At 53.7% G+C, this 24,647-nt stretch overlaps 2 protein-coding genes and 1 long non-coding RNA gene across 4 annotated transcripts in view; 1 reads left to right on the top strand and 2 right to left on the bottom strand.

The window, feature by feature from the left end:
- Window positions 1-309: 309 nt before the first annotated feature.
- LOC309851825 lies at window positions 310-1,293 on the bottom strand. The gene is made up of 2 exons (XR_014304947.1): window positions 1,077-1,293; window positions 310-607 (listed from the first exon to the last, which is right to left on the bottom strand). It is a non-coding gene; the product is annotated as an uncharacterized lncRNA (long non-coding RNA).
- Window positions 499-14,162, top strand: PIRT (phosphoinositide interacting regulator of transient receptor potential channels). 2 transcript variants are annotated; one of them, XM_082707589.1, is made up of 3 exons: window positions 555-616; window positions 7,696-7,799; window positions 10,843-14,162. In XM_082707589.1, the coding sequence occupies exon 3, from the start codon at window positions 10,981-10,983 to the stop codon at window positions 11,392-11,394; it is 414 nt and encodes a 137-aa protein (XP_082563715.1). In that variant the 5' UTR covers window positions 555-616; window positions 7,696-7,799; window positions 10,843-10,980; the 3' UTR covers window positions 11,395-14,162. The 2 variants fall into 2 exon arrangements, with proteins under 2 accessions (XP_082563714.1, XP_082563715.1); XM_082707588.1 differs by lacking the exon at window positions 7,696-7,799 and having other exon boundaries at window positions 499-616.
- Window positions 14,163-17,347: 3,185 nt separating this feature from the next.
- The window catches only part of ADPRM (ADP-ribose/CDP-alcohol diphosphatase, manganese dependent), a 99,099-nt gene continuing 91,799 nt past the window's right edge, over window positions 17,348-24,647 (bottom strand). The window contains exons 4-5 of the mRNA XM_082707584.1: window positions 18,738-18,816; window positions 17,348-17,912 (exon numbers count right to left, since the gene is read on the bottom strand). Of these exons, the coding sequence (XP_082563710.1) occupies window positions 17,867-17,912; window positions 18,738-18,816 (125 nt within the window). The 3' untranslated portion in view covers window positions 17,348-17,866. The remainder of the gene's footprint in view (window positions 17,913-18,737; window positions 18,817-24,647) is intronic.

Below are 24,647 nucleotides of genomic sequence, written 5' to 3'. Positions count from 1 at the left end.
CCAGAGGCACCCCCACCATCTCAGAACAGAGGACGTTAAGTAAGCCTCCACCTGCCCTCTCCATCCACCCAGAAGGACCACGGCTCCTGGATCTCATTGTCATGGCCTGCGCTGGACAGAGCCTGCAGAGCCTCTGGGAAAGCCAGCCTTTGGCCATCCATCTCCACCACCACCGTCACTCACTCCACCAACCCACAAAGCCCAGCTTGCCTGATGTCTGAGCCGGGGCCAGGAGAATCAGCCCTGCCAAGACACCAGCCTAATGCAGGTCTCCACTCAAACTCGATGACAGACTGCAGAGAAGCCTCATTAATTTTTCACAAGGTTTATCCAACAGTGGCGGAGCCGAGCTGAGACAAAGCCACATCACGGGAGTGCCTGTGCCAGCAGCCCGCAAAGGGTTAACCCATTAGCCCACATCCTGGTGAGCTCATCCCCACTGGAGCCCGCGCAGTGGCTGGGATCAGAGGCACATCAGCTCCTCCATGGGGCCAGGGAGGCTTTCTCTGGCTGGGATGCAGAACTTGAACAGAAACTCGTTGCCGGGTTCCGCCTCCCATGCAAGCCGCGTGTGGTCCCCAGGTTCACCATCCTCTCCCCTGGGACACTGAGGACAGTAAGTAAGGAGGGGATCGGTCCCCTCTGCCCTCCCACGTCCCTGGAGAAACGGGCTGATTTTTAACTTTGCTTCGCGGCGTGCTGAATCTCGAACTGGAATTGGAACGCAAATATGCTGCACCGAGCCTCGGGATGGGGAGAACCGGCCACCAGCAGGCTGGAGGGCACTGCCTGGGGAGAACGGTGACAGCCCAGTGGCAGGGGAGGAGGGGGCTGCCCTGCTGAGGGCCCGGTAGAGGGGAAGCTGTATGCAGACGGGGCCTTCAGCCCTAGGTGTAGACCATCTAGACTTCACCCTTGGCCACTGGGAGGGGCGGGGAGGGCCGGGCAGGGACCTCAGTCTCAAACCTGGGCAGAGGTAGGAACAAAAAGACTAGACAGCAAAGCACCGGGCAGCCCTCCCGTTCCCAGTGTTGCATGGGCGGCGGCAGGGGTGGGGGTGGGGGGTGGGGACTCACACCCAGAATGTCCTCCTGGGAATCCCAGATCAGACCTCAGCGTCTGCTGCTGCCGGCAGCAGGCAGGCGTGGCAGGCGCCGAGGGCAGGTGCCAGGGAAACGAGGGACAGCGGGCTGGCTGGGGCAGGCTTCATCTCAGCAAGGGGGAACGGGGCAGGCACGGAGCCCGGGCTGAAACACGTAGGGCAGACCAATCGTCTGTGGAAAAGCAGGCGCCATCACCTGAGCTGGGCAGGGTCTGGGTGCTGGCTGGGTGACGGGAAGAGGGGGGTGCGTGGCACGGTCTGGGTGGAGCGTGGCCTCTGGGGAACTTCCCTTCCTAGAAGTGCCGTGAGCGGGTGACAGACGGGGTGGCCGAGTGGCAGTGGCAGCGTATTCAGAAATGCTCTGGCCTCTGCTTTATCAGCTCAGGCACTGGGCCCCACTCACCTTATCAGAGGAATGGGGTCACCCGCTGCATGTCTTGTTCAAGGGAGGGCAGTGTCTGGAACTGGTGGCCGTGTGGGGTGGTGAGGGGACAACTCCAGGGGAGGGAGAGAGAGAGAGAGAGCAAGACCTTCCAGGGCTCGGGAATGTCATAAAAAGCCCGTGCACGCGGGTCTTTCTCAGAAATAACCCATCGTGTTATTTCCGATGCTTGTATTGCCAGCTCTCCGTCCCAGAGGCTCCCACGGGACGACCTGGCTCTCTGGGCCCAGCCTCCTGCAAGGCAGTGTGAGCCCCCTCCCCTCCCCGAGCTCTGCTTTGGGTCCCTTGCAATTCCCAGAATAGCCCAGCTCCTATCAGGGAGGAGACACTTGGGAACCGACAGATAACCCCAGGCCCCAGCACAGAGGGGTCTCTTGTGGAGCTTGCTGGAGAGCGCAGAGGCTGCCTGCCCAGCTTAAACCGAAATCGAATCTCTCATAACAACAAATATTTTGGGCGTATGTCCTGTGTATGCAGTCGTTGGCACATTCTTGCACCAAAAAAAAAAAAAAAAAGCATTTGTTGCGATTTCCCTGGGCACCCTGTCATTTTATTAGTTACGTCTCGAACCTGCTAATAGAGACCAAGTTTTGGCACATTCAGAGGAGAACGCCACCAGCAAAGCCCCATAGGAGCGCCGATGTGAAGATGAGCAGGAAGTTGGTGGGGGGAGGGCAGGGAAGACAGCACCGGGGAGAGGCGGGTGCCACGCCTGAGAAAGCCCCGTGCTGTGTATAACAGGCCAGGGCTTGGGGCCAGGCAGCTCTGGACCTCAGTTTCCTTATCTGTAAAATGGGAGTGAGGACAACAGGGGCCCCTCCTAGAGCCACCAGCAGGAAGAGGGGGTGCTCTGGGCGAAGAAAGTGGCCCTAAGTGGTGTATTTCAGGCGCCGGAGGGGAAGCGTTTGGTCTTTATCATCTTGGACCCTCACTGCCGCCCCGGCACCTTGCATAATCCACACGCACGGGGCCCCAGACCATTTCTACACTGGGGGATGAATATGTGATAGCGTGAGAAAATGCCCAGGTCTTCTGGCAGCTTCTCTCCCCTGGCGTCTGAGACATCTCCTCGCATGATTGGTCGGAGACGCCACTGAGCAAGCCACGACGGGCAGGGAGGGAGGAAACACGCGTCCCCCTGAGCTCCTCTGCAGAGCGGGAGACTGGCTTTCTTGTACCCTGGGTGCGGAGGCCGGCGCACAGGAGTGGTTTGGAAAGTGGGGTCGTGCTGGTGAGCACTGTTTGCTGAGCACTGCGTACCGCCCCCCCCCCCCGGGGCGGGGGTTGGGGAATGCAGGTCAGGAGCCAAGCTCTGAAATGACACAGCGTCTCCAAATAAGGGCGTGAAGGCAAACAGCAGCCGGTGAGCGGACCAGCACTAACGAGATTAAGGGACTGTCCTAGGGGTCTGTCCCTTCTGGAGGGGATCATTCGGGCCACCAGACCCAGTCTTTGCTCCCTCCAGCCCCACCTCCCATCCCCCAGCTTGCGGGACGTCTGTGTTTACCTTCACGGGGTGGGAGGTTTCCAGAGACGAGGCGGACAAGGTGAAATTCCTGTCTCTCTCCATCGCTCACCTGCATTTCCTGTCCCCATCCCAGTTTCTCCCAGAAGCACCTTCTCTTCCTTCCCAAACTTCCTCCTCATCTCGGAATCAGCTCCACGGTCTTTCCCGGGTGACTCCCTCACTTTGCCAATCTCCCTGTGACAACACGTCCACCCTGTCCTGGGGTCACTTCGCCCCGGCCCTCACCTCTGATTTTCCAGGTAACGTGTTTCCTGCCCACGCCCTGACGACGGATCCCCGTGATCCACTAGCGACATCCTGCCTTTCTGGTGGGAGCCGTCTTTCCGCCAGCTCTCCACCCAACCCACCAATCATTAGGGTTTTTTCAGTCACTTTCCTGTGGCGTATAGTTTGCACGCAGGGAAATGCACAAGTCTTAGCAGGCTGTATGGACAGACAGACAATCCCCCCTCCCATGTAACCCACAGCAAAAATACCACGATGGAACCCTTCCATCCACCCCGGAGAAAGCCCTTAGTTCCGTCCCATAATTCCCTTCCCTACAAAACTGTTTCGAGTTCTGTCCCCTTAGATTACTTCTTAGAAGCTTCTAGGAGGCCCTATAAATGGAAATAGACAATAACGTTACTCTGATACATTCACCCGGTGTGTCTGGGAGACCTCCAGGCTGTGTGCCCATGTATACATGTGGCCATATATTCTCTTACGTCGTTCAGTCCTTTTCGTGGCTTTAGTATTCTGTTGCGTGAATCTACAATCTGCCGCTGGGTGAGTTTCTGGCCTGGGCTGTTATCAGGAGAGCTGCTAGATGCATATTCTTAAAATAGCCACTAGTGGACACAGGCTTTCATGTCTCCAGGACAAATAAGTAGCTAGGAGCGCAACTCCGGGGATGAAGGGTGGGCACGTGCTTAATTTTGTAAGAAACTACCAAGCCTGTTCCCAAAATGTTTGTGCCATTTTATATTCTGCCAGTAGTGTATGGGTCACCATTTGTCTTGTGAGATTTTTTTTTTTTTTTAAGATTTTATTTATTTGAGAGAGAGAGCGCGTGAGGCGGGTAGGAGGGGCAGAAGGAGAAGGAGAAGCGGACGCCCCGCGGAGCAGGGAGCCCGACACGAGACGCGATCTCAGGGCCCTGAGATCATGACCTGAGCCGAAGGCAGACACTTCACCGACTGACCACCCAGGCGCCCTGTTCTGTGAGATTTGTAAACATTGCGCATTCTAGTGGGCGTCCAACTACATTTCCTTGTGGTCTTGATTTGCATCTCCCTGTTGAGTACCCCTGTCAAGCGTCTTGTCCGTGCTTTCATCTTCCGTTGGGATGGTCTGTCTAAGCCTCTTGCGCATTTTAAAAAATTAGGCTGGCGAATGGTTTTACCCATCAGATGTAGTTCTTCCTGTGTTCCAGATACAGATCCTTTGACAAATACCTATTTTTGCAAAATCTTTTCTCCCAGCCTGTAGTTCGCCTGTTCATCTCTTCTTAGGAGACTTTAATGAGCCAGGAGTTTCCAATGAAGACGAAATCTTACTTAATTGTTTTTGTTTTCACGTTTGCTTGCTGCCTACTCTGTCCTGAGGAAGTTCGCCTGCCTGTGGGTCACAACGGTATTCCTCTCTGTTTGCTCCGAAAATCGTCCTCGTTCTCGCTTTTATGTCCAGGTTATGCCTGTGATCCGTCTGAATTAATTCTTGGGTGGATGCCGTGAGGCGGGGGTCAGGTTTCACTTTTTCCCAGTAGAACATCAGTCGCCCCATCGACACCTGTCGAAAGGACTTTCTTTTCCCCCAAGGAATTGCTTCGTCAAAAGGCAGCTGTCCTCGGTGTCTAGCCTGGTTTTGGGAGACAGTGGTCCGCTTTCCTAAAAGCCAGACTTATACATAGCAGGCTGGCTTCCTGGGCTGGTTCCTGCAGACTGGTGTGTGTGTGTGTGTGTGTGTGTCCGAGTTCTGTTTTTTTAAGTAGTCTCCACTCCCCACATGGGGCTCGAACCTTCAACCTGGGGTTCATCAGCCACTAGCTGAGCCCGCCAGGTGCCCTTCAGAGTTCTGGCTTTAGACATGGTCTGGCCGTGGTCTGTATATTCCGTTTCCCATTACTAGAAGCATTTGCAGACGTACATAGAAGTCGAGATCGTAATCACAGTGAAGGTCCGTGTTTCCACCACCCGGCTTTGCTGTCACTGAGCATCGTGTCAACCTGCCTCTGGCCAGAGTCGGAGGTCTTCATGTGAATCACAGCATCACGGCATTTCTTCCCTGTTATGTTGTTTCAAGCCTTAGCTCCGTGTCGTGAAGACATTTTCTTTGGTGTCCCCGGGATCGTTATCATTCCAAATACAAATGTTAAATTCTTGGTGTCATCTAATCCCCAATCCAAATTCTGACTTCCTTAAAATTATGCCCAGGTGTCTTTGTCCAGTCGGTCTGTTCTAGTCAGAATCCAGAAAAAGGGACCGTGTTGCGTTTAGTTCGACCTTTCAATTACCTTTGTTTACACATTTGATTGCCGTTTAACCTCCACCCAGAAAGGCAGTCCTCCGGCGAGTCTCCGGCACGAACGGGACACGCCCATGGAAGCAGCTGTAGCAGATCGAGAAACAGAACGTTAGAGCCCCCCAGAAGTGTCCAACGTGTCCCCACCCACACCCCCACCAAAGGCAACCGCTCTCCTCATTGAAGGAGCACAGATTTTGAATTTGATGTAAATGGAATCTCATTTTATGTAAATGGGGGTTTTATGTAAATGGCAGTTTGCCTGGCCGCTCGTGGTCGGGGTCCTGTTTGGACATCGGTGCCCGTTCAGGCTCAGGGCTGTCCCCCTTTCCTTCTCGTGGCTGTGGGGTCCCAGCCAGGGCGCCATCTTGGCCTGCCCAACCCCAGCTGTGAGCTACAGTCTCCGTCCGCTAAGTCCGCCTCCGGACCCTCCAAACGTGGCCTCTGGGGGAGAGGGATTCATCCCTCTCTTCTCAAATGGCTGCCCCGAGGGCTGAGCCCATATTCAAATCTTGGGGAGTCCAGGAGGCCCGACCTCCGGCTTTCCTTCCTTCCTTCCGCCTTCTCCCCCACAGGCCCAGCCTCCGGGCCTCAGTACCTGTCCACCACTGAGGTGTCTGGGACGTTAAAAAGAGTCGGGTGTGTTCGGTTTCGCTGTAACAAATTCCCACAGATGCAGTCACTGAAGACAAAGAAGTTTATTCTCTTATGGTTTGGGAGGGCAGAGTCCAAAAATTGAGCAATCCTTAGAGCTGGTTCCTTCTAGAAGCTCTGAGGGAGAGCCGGGCCGTGCCGCCCTCCTAGCTTCTGGCAGCGGCTGGAAATCGTCGGCTCTCCTTGGCTCGTAGGGGCATCGGTTCAGCCTCTGTCTCCACCTTCAGCAGGGTTTCCCCTCTGTGTGTCACATTCTCCTCTCCTTTCTCTTATAAGGACACGGTCCTTGGACCGGTCTACTTGAGGAAGACCTGGGCTGGAGACCCCTGCCTTCCTTCTACTTGCCAACGCCTCTAATCCGAATAAGGTCACATTCTGACGTGCTGGGTGGACCAGTCAACCCACTGCTGGGAGTGAGGGAGCCTCTGAGATGTACGGATCAAGCCCCCAGGAACTTAATCCAAACCTGGAAATTGTTCTCACCGGGCTGGCTCAGCTCCCCAGATGTCCCCTGGTCCCTCACGCAGCTACAGCAGGGGGCCAGGCCCTTGGAGAGCCTGCCAAGGACCATCCCCTTGGAGGATGAGTCAGCTCGGCCTTGGCCCTCGGGCAGCTGCAAGCTAGGCAGGAAGGACAAGCTGGTGTGGAGCTGCGGTCCACACCAGATTGATTTCCCCCTCCCCCACCACACACAGGGGACATCTGGCAATTGCCGGAGACATTTTTTGATCATCATGACCGGAGGAGGTGGTGGTGTTACTGGCATCTGGTGGGCAAAGGTCAAAGCCATTAACACACTCTCCTACAATGCACAGGACAGCCTCCCTACAACAGAATGACCCCGCCCCAATAGTACTGCCGCTGAGAAACCCTGATACTGGAAAAAATAGAGAATATTTTAGGACTTGAATAAAGGGTTATACAACTCGTAGCACCCTGACTTGGGGATTGTCAGGCAGCCCGAAGTCTCAGAATTGAGGTCTAGGTCACCACCGGTGGACTGATCTAAGAGGATTTTAGAAGTCCCTTACCCCAAATTCCTCATTTTACAGATGAGAAAACAGGGACAAAAATAACAATAATAATAATAATTATTATTATTATTGTATTATTTATATATAATATATAATATTATATATTAATAATGTTGTAATATGTTATATTACAATATTAATAATATATATTATTAACATTTATATTATACTATTATAATTATAATTATTATCATCATCATCATCATCATGGTTCTGTCTGGAACACCTATGTTACACAAGGCTGCAGTGCTTATGGAATGTGATGGTCCTCACAGCCCAGTGGGGCAGATGTTGTATTCTCTTATTTTAGTTGGGGGCTAGTAAGCCTCCGGTGTTCACAGAGCGGCCCAGGGTCCCACAGCTCAGGTAAACTCACTTCATGCTGTGGTCCCTCTGATGTCAGGAACTTAGATCTTCCCGTCATCACACACAGATACAACAGATAAGCCCGCGGACTTGCAGGCATCATGAAGGAGTGATTTTTCTCGGAAGCCCTGCCTGTCCCGTGACTGTGCCAAGACCCACATCGCCTCCTAAGTAAGTCAACTAAATGAAAGGTTCCCGTTCTTGGAGATTTCATGAGCCATCACAGTTTAGATAGACAGATGAGAGACAGACAGACGTCTACATCAGGTGACCAACTTCTGCCTTGCCAGGGACAGATACTAACGAAACCGACCATCCTCTTCCCATCACGGTCATTTCATAAAATCAGGAATATTTCAAAGCCAAAAAAGAAAAAACAAAGAAAGACAGACAGACCAGTATCTCAGAATGAGATTGTCCTTTAAATTGAGTCATTGAAAAACTGAGTATGAAAAACCGACCACCATGCTCGTATTTCTCTATTTCACAGGGAATCCCTGTAGAACTACTTCCTGACATGCCTCCATATTCCGTGAGAAGTTACATGTCGGGCGAGCGGGTGAAGCCCCAGAGTGAAAAATTCAGAGTCTCCTTGTTGAAGGGCTCTCAGGCCACATTCAGACCAGCACGATCTGGCGTGCAGAGCTTTTAAGTCCAAAGACCTTGGTGTGAACCCCAGCACAGCTGCACGGGACATTCGGTGAGGCCCTGGCCATGCCCCTCACTCTGTCTTTGCCCTTAGAAAATGGGAATAGACAAGTGACTTCCCTGCAGGGCCAAAGAGCATGTGCTTGGTACTTTCACCCCGTGAGCTCCCCAACCTCCCCCCACCCCCGCCTCCAGATGTGCATGGTGCTGTGAGCTCCCCGCCCCACTCCAGGACCCGTGGCCATGATCCGTGTCTCCAGCAGCATAGTTCCTGCAGGGGAGGCAGAGGACACCTCCCACCCAGACAGGACCTCTCATGGGAACAGGTCCTTCTCCATCCAAGCTACCTCCGACAAGACCGAGAATCTCTGCATTCCTACTTCTCCCTGCCAACACCCCCAGCATCACAAGGCAACAAGTCCTTCTGCCCTGGGTCTCCACTGCCAAGTGGTAGAAAGGGCCACCCAGAGGTTGCGGGGTGGGTGGGTGGGGGGTGGATCCTACTGGAGATGTCAGAACATCCACAGAAAAAACTAGGTGGCAAAAACCAGTGTAAGTCCCCGACCCCCAGGACCTCACATCAGGCTCCGTGATCCCTCCTTTGCCCCCAGCTCGCAGTAGCAGTAGGGCGGGCAGAGGGAGAGATCACTTTACAAAGGGCCTTTGGCTTATGCAAATGGTCCACAGGATCCCAGGGGCAGCAGCAAACACCTGTGTCCCTGTACTCACAAAAGCCCATCGGTTTTTCGAAGTCTTTGGAAACCGAGACCCAAATATCTTCTCTCTAGATGAGTGTCCAGGAGCATAAGTATTCACCTTCTGAAGGCACGGCCCTGTTACGATTCCCATTTCCTCCATGTCAAAGGGGACGGGTCTGTAACTGCTTGTTCTGGAAAGGGGCGGGGGGGGGGGGCATTACGGCTGGAGGAAGTGGTTCAAGCCTGAGCTGCTGCGGGGTGGAGGAGGGTGGGAGTGAGCGATCAAGTTTGGAATGAACATGGTGGGAAATGTTGGGGGAGAAACCATTCACTCCGGGACCCAGCTTTCCATGGGAGAGCCTTGGTAAAGAAGAACCAGCAGGTTCCAGGAACCATCTCCTCCATCCCAGGCTACCCTTCACACAGGGGCCAGACTTGCACCCTCCTCTCCATATTTGGGTCTGACTCACTCCATTTGGGGCATTGGGGGAGCCCACTGTGACTGGGATGAGTTGCCCCCCTTCCCCGATACACTTTTGGCTCTTGGAAAGCAATCTGATTTGGGTGGGGCCCAAAGAGAGCCTCGGGGTTCCTGGAGGACGGAAGGACCAGAAGCCGAGGACACAAGGCAGTTCATGAGAGGAGGGAGACAGAGCAGAGGCTGGAGAGAGTGTTGCTTGAGGGAGGATAGTCATTCTGGGCAGGCAGGCAGGGCCCTGCAGAGAACAGTGGGAGAGTCTGTGGCCTGGGGACACAGGAGGAGAGTGTGGCTGGCAGGGTCCCAGAGCTTAACCCAGGGAGGCACCAGCCTCCGCCAGGAAGAACCCGTCCAAACAGTATTGTAAAAAATGCTGAATTCATGCTCGGGACCACCGGGAGGGAGGAGGCAGAAAGGATAGTCCGTTGTTCGTTCACTTGCTCGCTCACTGAAAGGCAGGCAGCATCTCTGGGGTGCACCAGGCCAGACCTTCTGGAGACAAGTCAAGGATGATGCCTCGGGCCCGGGAGTCGGTGAGGACCTCTGGGAAGCGGACCGGGGCTCTCTACAGCCTCGCCTTCCTCCCACATGCAGAAAGTACCAGGGGAAGAGAGGGCTCTGGTGACTGAGAGGTACACGGACGGGCTCAGATGAGAAGTCGGAGGAGGTCACCGGCTAGAATCCGTACCTTTACAGGCCTGAGATTGACCTGATGTCATCACCACGGAGGACAGGGCAAGGGGGCACTTAGATATTCAAAGGTCACACTCTGAACCCGGGGCATGCCCCTGGCTGAAAAGCACATAAAATCCTGGGCTGGGCTGAAAGATGTCCTCCACACGGTAAGGACGAGAGCAAGAACAGAACGGGTTCAAATCCAGCCTCTGGCAGCTGGACATGGGTAGTACTGTTACCCCCATTTTATAGATAAGAAAGCTGAGGCATAGAGACGTTAAGTAACTCATTCAAGTCATACAGCTAGAAAGTCGTTGAGTCTGAAAATAAGGTGCTATTCGCAAAAACACAGCTTTTGCTTTTTTTTTTGTTTTTGTTTTTTGATGTTTCACTTTCTTTTATTAATTTTTTATTTTTTATAAACATATATTTTTTATCCCCAGGGGTACAGGTCTGTGAATCACACCAGGTTTACACACTTCACAGCACTCACCAAAGCACATACCCTCCCCAATGTCCATAATCCCACCCCCTTCTCCCAAATGCTTTTTTTTTTTAAAAAGAGATACCCCTGTTCCCTGTTTTAAATACTAAAAGCAGTTGATTTGAATGCTGCAATATTTATCTCTCACAAGAAAAAACAAAGAAACGTGCCAGTGCCAGTGAGTGGTTTCTTATTTATGTGGAGCTCATCTGACTTTCTGTTTGGCTTCAGCACAAAACCCAGTGTCGCCCTCCACTGAGAGCCAGACCAGAGACGGATGCTGAGAACAGGAAGGGCGTGTGGGGACCCCTTGGGCTTCACCCTGGTTTCTAAGTGTTGCGGGTGCCAGGTGCCCAGTCCCGTGGAGCCATGACGATGGAGGCTCTCCCCAAGGCCCCGGAGGTCGATGAGAAGTCTCCAGAGTCCAAGGACCTGCTGCCCAGCCAGACGGCCAGCTCCCTGTGCATCAGCTCCAGAAGCGAGTCGGTGTGGACCGCCACCCCCCGGAGTAAGTGGGAAATCTACCGCAAACCCATCATTATCATGTCGGTGGGCGGCGCCATCCTCCTCTTCGGTGTGGTCATCACCTGCTTGGCCTACACCCTGAAGCTGGGTGTCAACAGCCTTAAGGTCCTTAAGATGATAGGGCCTGCCTTCCTGTCTCTGGGACTCATGATGCTGGTGTGCGGGCTGGTGTGGGTGCCCATCATCAAGAAGAAACAGAAGCAGAAACAGAAGTCAGTTTTCTTCCAGACTCTCAAGTCCTTCTTCCTGAATCGCTGATGGTGGCCTCACTTTCTCTTCTCCTCGTCACCCTGCTGCCTCGCCCGGGAGGAGATCTGCAACGTCCAACATTCCCCATCTTCTTGGTGGAGGTGGTGGTGGTGGAGGGGGTTTAGCCATAAGACAGACAGGCAAAGCCTTTTCCTGGCCCTCTGGGAAAGAGCTCAGGGCTCCACATGCAGCTGGGGAGCGCTGCAGGCTCCATCTCATTTCGTCTTTCTGATATTGCTATGCCTCCCTTGACGCTGGCCACAGCCGTCCCCTTTCGTGGCTCATTCCCCACTCCTGCATCTAGGTGCCACTCATCGAACTCTCTCTGCCAAGTGCTATGCATGCTGGGAAATTCCTGGGGCGAAGTTGTGTCCCAAGGTGAACCTCATGTTTACACACATCAGAGTGTCCGAGCTAGACTCCCCGTCTACATCCTTCTAGAACCCAAACTGAACCATGGAGGCCCTAAGAGAGGGAAGACTGGCTTCTGGCTCCCTGGGGTGGCCAGCCCCAGCTCCCTCAGTGGGCAAGATACTGATCTGCATCTCGAGGGACAAGTCACCAGTGTGAAACATTCCAAAGAGGGAACAGTGGAGGGTGTCCGGGGAGAAACCCTTTCCAAGAAGGCGCATTCCCCCCTGGAGAAAGCTCTGGGAGTCAACCAGCGGGGGACATTTAACTCCAAATTACACAGTATTTATGCCAGAGACCATCGGGGTGGGCTGGGGTGCCAGAGTTTGACCTTCTAACATCTTCTCGTTGACTGTTCTCCCCTCTGAACTTGACAATTAGCCATGGACAAGTGCATGTTGCCCTAACTTCTTCCCGCCCCCTCCCTGCACCTCCACCCCCAATTCTAGAGCAGCAAGAGGAAGACTGCAGCGGGTTCTGTAAGATTTTTCTCTCTTTACCTGCATGGAGAACCAAAGCCAAGATCGCATGCCGCATTTGAATGGTCTGTGGGTTTCCAGAGATAGGATTTGTTTCAGAAAACCTTATCTGCTTTCCCCATCCCTACCCATCACACAAGCAAACATTGATGGGGTGCCTGACTCGGGGCCAGGCCCTGGGAGGGAAATGGGCCAAACAAGGTCTGTGCTCTCGTCTTTTTTCCAAAGTGAGACATAAAGGCCGAGAGGCCATTGGACGACCCGCGGAGCGCTCTATGGGGGAAAGGCAGCAGGTGTGGAAACGCAGCGGGACATCTCACCCAGACTGGGGAGAGGGACAGAGACTGTGTCCTCTGAACTGAGAAACAAAAGGAAAGATAAGAGCTAGCAAAGGGGATAAAGGTGGAAGGATTTGGGGCAGCAGGAATTGCCATACAGAAGTTTGGGGGGGGCACATAACAAACACAATTAGGAAACTGCATAACGACTTCCCCTCTCCTTCCTGCTTCCCACTTGCCAGAGTGCAGCCTCTCCCTGTCTTTGGGGACCACACTGAGGTCATGGACTGGAAGGGAGTTTCCAGGGGACTCCCCCACAAAGCAGAGAGCACCCATGGGGTAAGTGCTCCCAGAACCTGGCGCTTCCAGTAGCAACCAGAGGCTCTGGGGTGACAGACCCAGAGGCTGCCCTAGGCCATGCCAGAGGCCCAGTGGAGTGCACTGATAGATAATGAGGTGTGAACGGAGGGCATCCTGCTCTAGAATCACCGTTGGCTTGAGCTGCCTTCCTTCCCTGGTGCTTCTGGGCCCGCCTCCCCTGTCACCATGGCAACCTCTTGTTCTCTCTAACAAGCCACCAGGAGTCTCCATCCTTCCTGGTGGTTCCCTATGCAGAGTCAGAACCTCACCTAGTTCCCTCTGCATCATGGGAAATTCCATGGAAGCAGGAACCTATGACAGGACACACCCCCGACCCATCCCCTCTAAGAAGCCAGAGTTTGGGGGAACCTGTGACTTTTGAACTTCATCCAAAATGACCATGTCTGTCATCCAAACAGTTGTAGCCAGGTCTTCGAGCTAAACTGTCTCCCGTGCAAAGGTGGTCAAGACCAATCCAGGGGGTGGGTGTTGCAAGGCCTTCGTCACTAACTGTAGCTCTGATGCCTCAAGTGGTTGGGCTTATAGATCATTCCCCTTTCCCTGACATGAACACCGATTCCATATTGGTCCTATAATATCACTCTTACATTCCTGGTGCTTTCTGGGAGGGGAGCAAACGGGGTGGGCTCCCAGCGAGCTCCCTGGGAACGCATGACCCCTGGGTCTCATGTCATCTGCCCACAAGCTTGTGGTCCAAGCGCAGCTGTGGTAGAAGGGCCCATGGATATCTTGCTGGAAGGAAGTTTGGGGACAGACATGACTCTAGAAGGTACCCAAAGTCTGGATTCCCCTTGTGGTTTCCACCAATGCTTGCCCATACACCCGGCCCCCTACAGCTAGTGTCTCAGGAAGAAAGATGATTTTGGAAAGCTCTCCAAGCCTCATTCATCCCCACTGGGATCCCCCATATGTGTGTGGACCAAGGAGCATGCCAGCATCACGCGGAGGGACTTTTGCCAAAGACCGTTGCCACACAGGAGACTGGGGTACGGATGGGCTTGCCCTGTAAATTTAGCCCAGACCATATGCCTCATTTCTGGGAGAAAAAAAAAAAAAAAAAAAAACTTCACCACCATGACTCCTTTGGCACCTGTGGATTGGAGGACAGGGCCAGCATCCCCGTGTTCTGCGAAGTGGACTGTATTATTCTGCCCCGTAGCTATTCTGTTTGGGAGACTGTGATTTACTCTGAGTCCCAAAGATGGATGTAATGTTGAATTGTATTCTATTCCCCGGTGTCTGCTGTGTTTTCTTTCTGTTCCATCCACCAGGAGTTCTAAGATCATATCCACTAATTCTTTCCTCTAAAATGCACCCCTTTACCACATGCCCTTCCAAGCAGCCTGGGCGGGGGAGGAGGGGGAGAAAGGGAATGGTGGGGGTTTCCCACGAGGGTCCTTGGGTGCCTGGCAGAAGCTGAGAGCCCCACGCTGAGAGGCTAACACAGCAGGCAGAGCAGAAAAGCTCCCGACTCTTCCTTTCCCCACAAGCCCAATATTGAGACCAAAAAGAGACAGGGAAAAGAACCTTCCAGAATGAGTCAGCAGGCAGGGCTAAGGCAGGCGGCTACCTGGAGGTCAGCCTGTCGATGTCCCCATGAACGTAGGAGACCAAGCATGGTGGGGGGCAGCGCAGCTCCCAAGACCCCCGTGGCCTCCTTCTGCCTCGTAAGCCTTTCTTCTTTGGCTCCTGATCCAGCCTCTTCTGCTTCTCCAGGCCTTAAAGCCTGACCCTCTTCTACTGTCCCCCTGCCCCCACCAGGCTCACCATGTCCTTGACTTTCTGCCTGTCCTGGCTCGCTCTGTCCTTAGAGGGGAAAAGAAAGGACAGCTCTGGGTCTGCACAGACACGCAGTGTTTTATTGCTTCTTCGGTTCCAGCAGCTTTGACCGACTCATGACGCCCCACAGCCCTCCGTCCCCTACATCCATCACTTTACCTCTGTCTCCAGCCCTCGGGGATCAGGGTCCCTAGAAAATGACATCCTAGACCCTGGAATGTGTGTGATATGAGATGCACACAAGGGGGTGGCCTGAGCACGTACCTGGTGGAGTTTCTGGGCCCTACCAGCTGCAGGCCATGGGGGCTGGGGTGGGGGGAGGCTCTGAGAAGGGGCAGCAGGAGAGCAGGAGAGCAGCTGGCAAGGACACTCAGGAGTGGTGTCTGGAGAGCAGAGGAAGGGCCTGGGCTGAAAAGGATGGACATTTCTCGGGTGCTCACTGCATGCCGGGAACTGACCTCAGCACTCAATCATTACCTCAGTCCTTCCCCAAACCTGTTCTCAGGTGCTACTGTTACCATCATCCCCACCTTACAGACGGCATAAGTGAGGCACAGAGACACCACGCTATAGGACAATATCAAGCCAGGATTGAAATCCAGATGGTCCAGCTCCCGTGGACACAGCCATTACTCCCACCCCATCCAGCTCTCCAGAAGCCCCAGGGTCACGGTCGTGGGTGGGGAAATAAAGCAGGAGTGCAGCTGGGGTTGGGAGACTGGCGGGGAGACAAACCAAGCAGGGGCTCAGAACGCCCCAGAACCAGGAATGTGGCCAGGGGCCAAGAGGAGAGACAAAAGGGCCAGGAAAGGACCCAGCAGGCTGAGCACCTCCTGAGAGCCAGGCGGCATGCTAGGGGCAGTCACACGGTAGGGTCAGAGGCAGGAGTGGGGGCCCTCGAATGGCCAGAGCGGGGTGGCCTTGGTACCTCCGGTCTTTGTCCCATCGGCAGGCTCCTCTGCTTGCCGCTGGAAGATCTGGAACCAGCTGACACTTGGCTGTTATGTCCTCACAGCACATCACAGGACAACTTTGTATCCTCCCAAAGTTTAAGACCACCTTCCACAGGGGTGCTTAGAATCAAAGGATCGAAGTCAAGATCCAACGTCACTATTCCAGGAAGCCAAGTGGCTGAGCACCAAAGCTTTCTGCAGGGAAAGGGGCTGGGGCTTGTCCCCTTTTCTCAAAAGACCCTCCTTGCCTCTTTTAAGACTAGAAACAAGTCCCTGATGAGTTGTGGGCCTTGTCCCTCTTTGACCCCATCCAGGTCCCACCTCCTGCCCCGACCCGGATCCCTCAGCCTGTGCTCTCAGCACCCACGGGGCGTGGCTGGTTGCCATCTGAGCTTTCTGTCTGTGCAGACTGCTGCCCACAGCTCTGGGAGCTATGCACACTGAGCCAGGCCCTGGTCTTGGGCCGTCCAACCCCTCCGTTCTCTGGTGGGGACCTGCTGTATCTGAGGGACTCTGCTTTCTTCCCCCTGGAGCTGCAGGCGCAGGAAGGTGGGGCTCTCCAGGTCAGGTCTCCTTCCTCAAGGAGAAAGAAGGCTCAGCAACCATCACCCCCTCTCCCGAAGGAAGACCATCTCCCACTGCCCAGCAGGGCCCTCCGGCAAAGGCACCCAAGTGAGTGATTGCCAAGAATAGGAGAAGCAGCTGCCCACGGTCCCTCTGATAATCATGTGGACCAAGTTGGGCTCATATTCCAGGACTAAAGAGGTGTGGATATAAATAATGGGCATTTTCCTGCAGGGCTGCCGGTGGGGAGGGGAGGCCCGGAAGGGGAGGGACCAAGGAGTCTACTCTGGCCTGGCACCCAGGCCCTCCCTTGCTCCGATCCCTTCTCAGACACAGTTTCTGGATCTGGCCCTCAGGAGTAGCCCTTAACCCAGCATTTCAGTCCCCCAAGCACGGACCGTGCATCAGACATCAGATGTGGGGCCGAGGCATTCATGCTTGGACATGCAAGCAAGCAGGCCTGTCCTCGGAGGAAGGGGCTGAGCGGTCACTGATTGTGGGGGAGTATGACAGGGCCGGAGGGAAGCAGAGGCGCAGTGGGAGGACAGAGGGTGCGCCCCCAGGTCAGCCCGGCCCCTGTCAAACTTTCCAGGCTCTGGGATGGTGGTGCACCAGGTGATCACATCCGGGGTGGGAAGGAGGAGACTGGACCCTGGGGACGGCAGGGCAGGAGGAGTACCTGGCTGGTTAGTGGGGTTGGGGGAGCACATAAAAAGCCAATCCCCCGCGATGATATGCGCTACTCTGTTTCACGGTCTTGGTGTCCACTGCTCCTTCCAAAACAGTTCCTTCATAGTCTCTGAATGTGTCCCAAACGTGCAGCTTTTGAAGAACATGCTCAGAGTTGGGGGGCGGGGCGGGGATCCCTTCTTCCTCTTCTGTCCTGGGACCCTCCCATCTAAGGAACAGTGGTGTGAGTTGCCCTGTCCTGCAGCAATGATCTCTCCGTGGGTTCTGCCCTAGACATCACCTGTCCTCATTCAAACACATCTCTGGGCCGTTTCTTCTTGACAATGGCTTCAATTATCCTGTGTGCTCTGAGTCTCCAAATCCATCCCCATACTGGCAATGTGTTCGCTCCCTATTGCTGCTGTTTAAAAAAAAATTAAATACTTAGTAGCTTAAGACAAGCAAATTTATTACCTTAAACATTCTGGAAGTCACAAGTCCATGACAGATCTCACAGGGCTAATGTCAAGAGGTCAGTGGGGCTGTGTGCCTTCTGAGGGCTCTCGGGGAACACTTGCTCCTGCTTTAGCCAGCTTCCAGAAGCTACCACACCCCTTGGCTTGCTGCCCCTTCCTCCATCTTCAGAGCCGGCAATCACATCAGCCTGACCTCAACTGCTACTGCCTCTTCTCCTTCTTGGACTCTCTTGTTTCCTTCTTTCACGGGTAAAGATCCTTGGGGTTACATTGGGCCCACCCGGAAAACACAAGATAGTCTCCCCAGTAGGAGAGATCCTTGGATGAACTTGCTAGGACCGCCATAACAAAGTACCACTGGCTTAGGGGGCTGACACAACAGACATTTATTTTTGCTCAGTTCTGGGGGCCAAGATCAAGGTGCCCGTGGGGCTGGGTTCTCCTGAGGGCTCTCTCCTTGGCGTGCAGAAAGCCACCTTCCACCAGTGTCTTCATGAGGTCTTCCGGCTGGGTGTGTCTGCATCCGGATGTTCTTTTCTTATAAAGACATCGGTCATAGCTGAGCCAAGCCCACACTCACGACCTCATGTAAATTCAATTCCCTCTTAAAGACCCTGTCTCTAAATTCAGTCATATCGTGAGGGGACTGGAGTGAGGGCATCACCATGAATTTGTGGGGACCACAACTCTCTCCTTAATTCCATCACAATTTCAAATTCCTTTTTGCCATGGAAGGTGACCTCCTGGCAAGTTTCAGGGATTCGGATGCAGACATCTCTGGGATTCTGCCCACCACAAAAAACCTTCATCCGAATACCACCAGCAGCTTAAACTCAACCTGCCCCCAAATAGAATTCATCTTGCTCCCCCTTTGACACCACCATTCGACACCACGCAGCAAGTTTCCCAAACCAGAAATTTGGTGTTCTGGAGAAAATATCAGAAAAAACTATCTGCCTAGCCAATATTCTTTTCCCATCTTCCTTTGTAATAAAACCTCTTGGAGGTAGCAACATGCCCAGCTAAAAAACACAACACTCCCCTGCCTCCCTCATGACAAAGGCTGAGCACTGACGTATACAGGGAGATCGTTAGCAAGAAAAGCTCTTCATCTGCTGGAAGCTCTTTTCCCTTCACCCTTCCTCCTTCGAAGTTGCAGTTGGAGCTGCAACTACCGTCTTGGGGCCATGAAATGAGGTTGAGAATGGAAGCCACCACCAAGGGTAGCAGAGCAGGAAGTGAGAACAGTCCTGCAACACCGATGACCTCCAGGGAGCTGTCGGAATCCTAAGCCCATCTCCCCCAGGAGATGACCATCGCACCTTACCCCCACTTCAGACACCATCATTCTGGATCTGCTACCTGTGGCCAAATGCAGTTCCTGTCTCTGTAGGTGACAAGGCTGGGACGAGCGTGCTTTTCTTCCTCTGAAGTCCAAATCCTATGTGATGAGATCCGGGATGGATAGACTCAGAACAAAGGCTATCATAAAGAAACAGCTCAGTGCAATGTTCCTGGTTCTCCCCCTCCGAGCATTCTCTAAGTCTTCAAGGAGAGAGGAAAGGGAGGGCAAAGTAGGACCATGGTGGTCCCGACTTCTCGCCCTCCTGCCTCTGAGGCAGGAGGGACCCTCCCCAGACTGGGCATCTGGGTGGCAGCCCGGGAAAAGAGCAGGCTTCACCCAGGGCAACCCCCCTTACCCTTTAATCTATCAAGCTAGCCCACCTATTATGAGAGCAGAGGCAGGGGTGTGAGGGAAAGGGTGGTAGGAAAGGACTGAGCCTACAAAACTAGCATTAATTGGACAATCTACGTAAGGTTCCTGTATGGTCAGCCCTGAATATTATGTATTATTAATATAACAGACGGCACGAGGCTGTGACGGCAAGATTTGGTTGTTCTCCTAAATGAGGTTATGTAAGGAAAGAACGTGAGTTTATCTAACTAAGCTTGAGCCGCCTAGGAAAGAAAAGGTCCAGCTTGAGACAAAGAGACGACTTCTTTGGTACGGAGCAGTTATGCTCATGGGAAATTCGGAGCTTTGGCAATCGAGGGGCGTGAGTTCAAAACCCGACTCCACAAGCTAATTCCTACATGGCGTGCCTTCTGCATTACTAGCTCAGATTTCCAGTTATGGGTGAGGATGGTAAGGACCCTCCAAGGGCCTCATCAGGGTTAAATAATAATAGTAATAGGAGGGTCCAACCACACGCAGGTGTTCGGTGAAAGGCAGATGTTGTTGCCATGCTTTATAGAAAGAGAGAATTCTAGGCTACAGATGCAATGCAGGAATTCCCAAACCCTTGGTTAGAAGCGATTTATGTCTGGGCTTGGGAAGCCATAAGGAGACTCCCAGCCAAGACATCGATATCTGATTGTACACGAAGAAAGGCAGCCGTTTCGCAACCGAGTGCTGGGCTCTCCCAGCAGCATCCGTGTAATTGTTAGGGAGCCTCGTCCCAGACTAATTCACAACGTGCACATTTGCACTTAGAATCTGGGTAAGAGCCTCATAAAACTCAGGTAAGAACCCCGAGTGAATAATTCTGAGCACGATCGCCAAGCCATCCCCTGGTGCCCATTCACTGGGAGAGGGAAGCGAAGCTCCATGGAATAAGCCCGCTGTAACTGCCGGTCCTGGGGCGAGGGTGTGTTCACTTTCGGGGGACGATGCAGAGTAACCAGACTAATGAGAGGCGCCGAGTGTGCAAGCCCCAGCCAAGGCTAGGACGGCTGCAGTCAGGTTCAGCCCAGCAAAAGGTTGGAAGGGAGGGAGGCAGGCTCCCTGGAAAGCGGGCGCTGGGGAGCAGAAAGTCTGGGGCGGGTGTGGCCGCCTCTTGGCCAGACAGGTAGCTGCAGAGGAGGCCTGCCTGGTCCAGATGGAAGACGCCACCTGGGAAGGGCCTGGGAGGGCTTACAAAAGCCCTTTCACATGCTGTGGGTGAAAGACAACATTGTTGCCTTCATCCATTCCACCCTGAGCTGTGAGCACCTTGCACCTTGGGAATGCCGGGGGCGGGGGGCGGGGGGGCGGTGGGCAGGGAGAAGGAGTGAACCCGACAGAACCCCCCCCCCTCCCGCGGAGGGCCACGAACAAGGACATGAGCAACAAACGGGCTGTCAGAGAGCGATGCGGACCACGGAGTCAGGGGACAGGGAGAGGGTGGGGAGACCTGAAGGAGGAGGAGGAGGTCTCGGGGAGGGTGTGGGGAGAACATTCCAGCAGAGGGAGCCCCCCTGAGGAGGGAAGCCCAGTGGGTGTTGGAGACGCCATCCCTCCCCTCCTCCTCGCCTCCCCGCTCTCCTCCCCACGGTGGTGTGAGTCCCACCCCAACTCCTTCCCAACGGGACCTGGTGTGGAGGGGGCGCCGTGCTGTTGGCCTGTGGCCTCTCCTTCCGCTCATCCCTCTCCTGCTCTGGCTTCTCCTTCACGACCCACGCCTGTCCAGGATCCTCTTCCTCGTGCCTGTTCAGCCCTCCATCCCGCTGTGCCGGTCACCCCCAGCTGCCCCGCCGCCTGCACCCGAGCCCCGGCTTCGGTGAATGCCACCCAAGCCGGCCGCTGCTGTTGACACCTGTGGCGAGCCCCAGACAGCACGTCCCACCCTGGATGGCCCCTGGACTCAGGCTGGCCGGTGTCAGAAGAATTCACCGTGTGTCCCCACGCTGCGTCCTCCAGACCCACGTGTGTGTCACTGCCACACCCCTACATCCAATCGGTCTCCTAAACCCTCCCAGTCCTCTCTTTCTCCAGCACCAGTGACCCTGGGTTCGGTCACTAGTGTCCTCATTCAGGCCTCTCCTGCTCCAATCTGCTCCAACCTCTACCGAGGAAGAGGTATTCCACAATCCTTTGTGGGTTTGAGAGAGCAGGTCCCAAAGACCCCAGTGCAAGGCCAAGGAGGCCAAGTGTTCTGAGCCCTGGGCCTCCTGCCCTGGAAGGACCCACCCCTGGCCGTGTGGACAGCAGCCCGCTCTGTAGATGTCCCTACAGATAGGTCTGAGCAAAGACATTGATCCTATCCGTTTCCTAGTCTTCCCTCCTTCCGCTTCCCCATCTTCTACCTCCAGGAACCATCTGCCTGCCCACAGACATCATCCCTGGGGAAGAGCCCTGGAGCTTCTCAGAGCCCATGGGTTCCAGTACAGTGTGTAAGGTGCAGGGCTAGACTGGTCCCATGGCTAAAGGGGGCAGAATCAACCTTGAAGCTGGGTCTCTTGATCCTAAGGCCACAGCACCCTCTTTGGAGGTCTAGGGAGCTCAAGAGGGCTCGTTGGGACCTGCCAAATGGGAAATCTCCAAGTCTCTGAAGAAATGGATGGCGCTCTCCAATAGGGTAGCCACATCTGGGTATTTACCTTTAAATTTAGGTTAACTGCAATAAATACTGGAGTGTTTTGTTTGTTTGTTTTTGTTTTTTTGCAAATCCACCAAGTTAGGGCATTAGCCCACAGCTCCCCAGGGACCTTCCCTCCAGGCCAGCACCAGACCCCCATGAGCCAGGCTTCACAGGGTCTTTGGGTTTCAGTTCTCGCTGTAGACTTCGCACCATTTGGGTCCTCGTTCTCATGCATCCTACAGGTAAAAGCTTCCCATGCCAGCTTCCTCTGGCCAAACTTAATAGAGTCAAAGCCCGGGCGGAGTCCACGTGCCTGCAGTGCCAGGAGCCATGGGTTCAAGAGGACAACCAGCAGGTGCACTGCAGAAGAGAAGGGAAGGCAAGGCCATTTTGGTGGATCAGCCCTGCTGGTTGAGCCCTGGGAAGATACATTAGCCGACTTGATCTTTCAACAGCATTCAACACAACAGACCAATCTAACCTCTTCTGAGACATTTTTTCTCCCGTTGGATTCAAGATAGAATGAGCCCGTGGTTTCCCCCTATCTCTGTAGTGTTCTTTTCCGGTCTCCTTGGCTGGCTGACTCTACTCCATCCAGCCATTCAATGGGGAGATGCTCGGGACCCGTCCCAGGGCTTCTTCTCTTATCGTGCTCTATCTCAAGAAGACAACACTTGCGTCTCCGTCACCAACTTGCTGTGGGCCTGCAAATCCCTGTCCCTGACCAGAGCTAGAGCTCCCAGCCCATCTATCATGATTGCTGAGCCCCGCCAGGCCCCCTTCCAGTGTATCCCATCTCAGGAGGCACCACGGGCATCCAGTTTGATGAAAGGTCATGAGCAAGGGGGAGGTGGCAGAAGGGGGGCGCTCTTGAGCTCTGGATGGGAATGATGAGGGTTTAGGCCAGCCTGCTGGGGAATAAGACAGGAAGACCAGGGGAGAGAGCTGAGCCTGTGGGTAGCAGGTGGATGGATTCTAGAAGCCCAGGCAGTACACTCGGGGGAAGTCTCTAAAGTCCAAGTTTATAGCCCAACAGAGGAAGAATGAAGAGCTGTGAGTAGTGTCAGACACGCCTAAGGCAAGCGGGAATATAGTTCTGAAAACTGACCCTAGGCTCCAGCCTGAGAAAACACTGCATTTATCCCCTCTAAAACATGAGACTCTCAGGACTTAATTAGACCAAAAAAAGTACAGGTGTCCGGTTTCAGCAACCTCAGTTTTGCAGGAGTTGATAAGTTTGGCCCACTGCCTGGTTTTGTAAATAAAGTTTTATTAGAACACAGCCCCACCATTCATTTATATATTGTTTATGGCTCTTCTGCTACGACGGCAGAACTGAGTGGTTGTAAAAGAGACCTTATGGCCCACAAAGTCTAAAATGTTTGAGGATCTCTGGTCTACTTCAATTACATTGTTTTGTTTTCAGTGTATGCATTCTAGAATACCTTCTGTCTGTTGTGAGTGACAGTTTTCCACTGAGGCTGACAGTAATGAATTGAAGTTAAAAAAAAAAAAAAGAATCCAAAAAATTCAACAAGTTGCTGTAACAACACATTAACAAATTAACATAATCTATAATAGAAGCAGACCCCAGCTGTGGCCAAATCCTGGACATGGTGCATGAATGATAGACACCGGATTCTGGGAGTAGGAGAAGTCGACAGAATTGAGAATGGTGCAGATAAAGATGAGAGTCTGGGGACTGGAAGGGCATTTCATGAGAAGAAGGGACCCACCACCGCTGGCTCTGTGCCCATCAAAGCTGGAGAAAGGGCTCGGCATGTCCACACTGGACTCAGTGGGTGTCAGGGGACTCAGGAGGGCAGGGAGCTGCAACCAGGCGAAGCCAAGATCGATAAAAGGAAGAGATGCTCGTGAAGAGGGTCGATGTGGATCCCTTCCAATCTGGGGTTTCCCCCACGAATGCATCAGGGCAGAAAGAAGGTAAGGACACCAGTGACAACCACAACAGTAACACTTCCTGTTACAGTGTGCTGGTGCTAAGCTCTTTACATCTACAAACTCATGCAATCTTTCCAATAGCCCTGAGAAATAGGGATTATTTTGCAATGAGGAGATGAAGGCACAGAGAGGGCAAGTGACTTGCCCAAGGTCACACAGCTGGTGAGTAGCACAGGCTGGTGTGAGGCTACACCCGCCCAACATCCGAGCCCTGACAACTCAGCCGGTGACTGGGCCTTGGTCATTCACAGAGTTGGGCCCAGGAACTGTGACTCTGGGTCAGCTGAGCACCTGGCTAGCCTGTCCCCGGTCTCTCGATCTCAGACCGTCCTTTAGAATCCAGGTCACAGAGACACTGTCTGTCATCCTGGTGACATCACAGGCAGATGACAGATGGTGACTTTCCATGGGAGTGACAAGATGCCAGCCGCCAAGATGAAGCCAATCTGTGAGGCAGCAGCAGGAAGACTCACCCCTCTAAGCCCCAGGGGCAGCAGCAGCCCCGGCAGCATGAGAAGTCTTAGAAGTAGAGGCACCAAGGGGCTGGGTTTCCAGCTATGCCCTCCACACTGTGCTCATGGTTTGGAAGGCATCACACATGCCAGCTGTCCTACGTTTCCCCATCTTTGTAATTCTTGTTAAGATTTTATTTATTTTATTTTGGGGGGGAGGGGCCAAGGAGACGGAGAGAAGCAGACTCCCCACAGAGCATGGAGCGCCATATGGGGCTTGATCTCAAGACGCTGACATCGTGACCTGAGCCAAGACCAAAAGTCCAACACTTAGCCGATTGTTAACCCATGTTCTTGTAATTCTTTCCATTGTCGGTATCACCTCCAGACATTAAAGCACTTATGTATTCTTTAATTATTATTCGTCATGACTCCCCCCTTCGACTGTTAGCTCCGTGGTGTCAGGTTCTGTACCAGGTCCTATCCCCAGCTGCCTGACGCAGAGTCGCACTGGTCTA

The sequence above is a fragment of the Mustela nivalis genome, assembly GCF_964662115.1.
Source record: "Mustela nivalis genome assembly, chromosome: 17".
In the NCBI taxonomy this organism is placed as follows: Eukaryota; Metazoa; Chordata; class Mammalia; order Carnivora; family Mustelidae; genus Mustela; species Mustela nivalis.
Note: the sequence above shows the minus strand (reverse complement) of the source record. Positions and strands in the feature narration are given on the sequence as shown.

Coding starts and splice junctions, on each gene's coding strand:
- PIRT (XM_082707588.1), top strand. CDS start 10,981: ATGACGATGGAGGCTCTCCCCAAGGCCCCGGAGGTCGATGAGAAGTCT.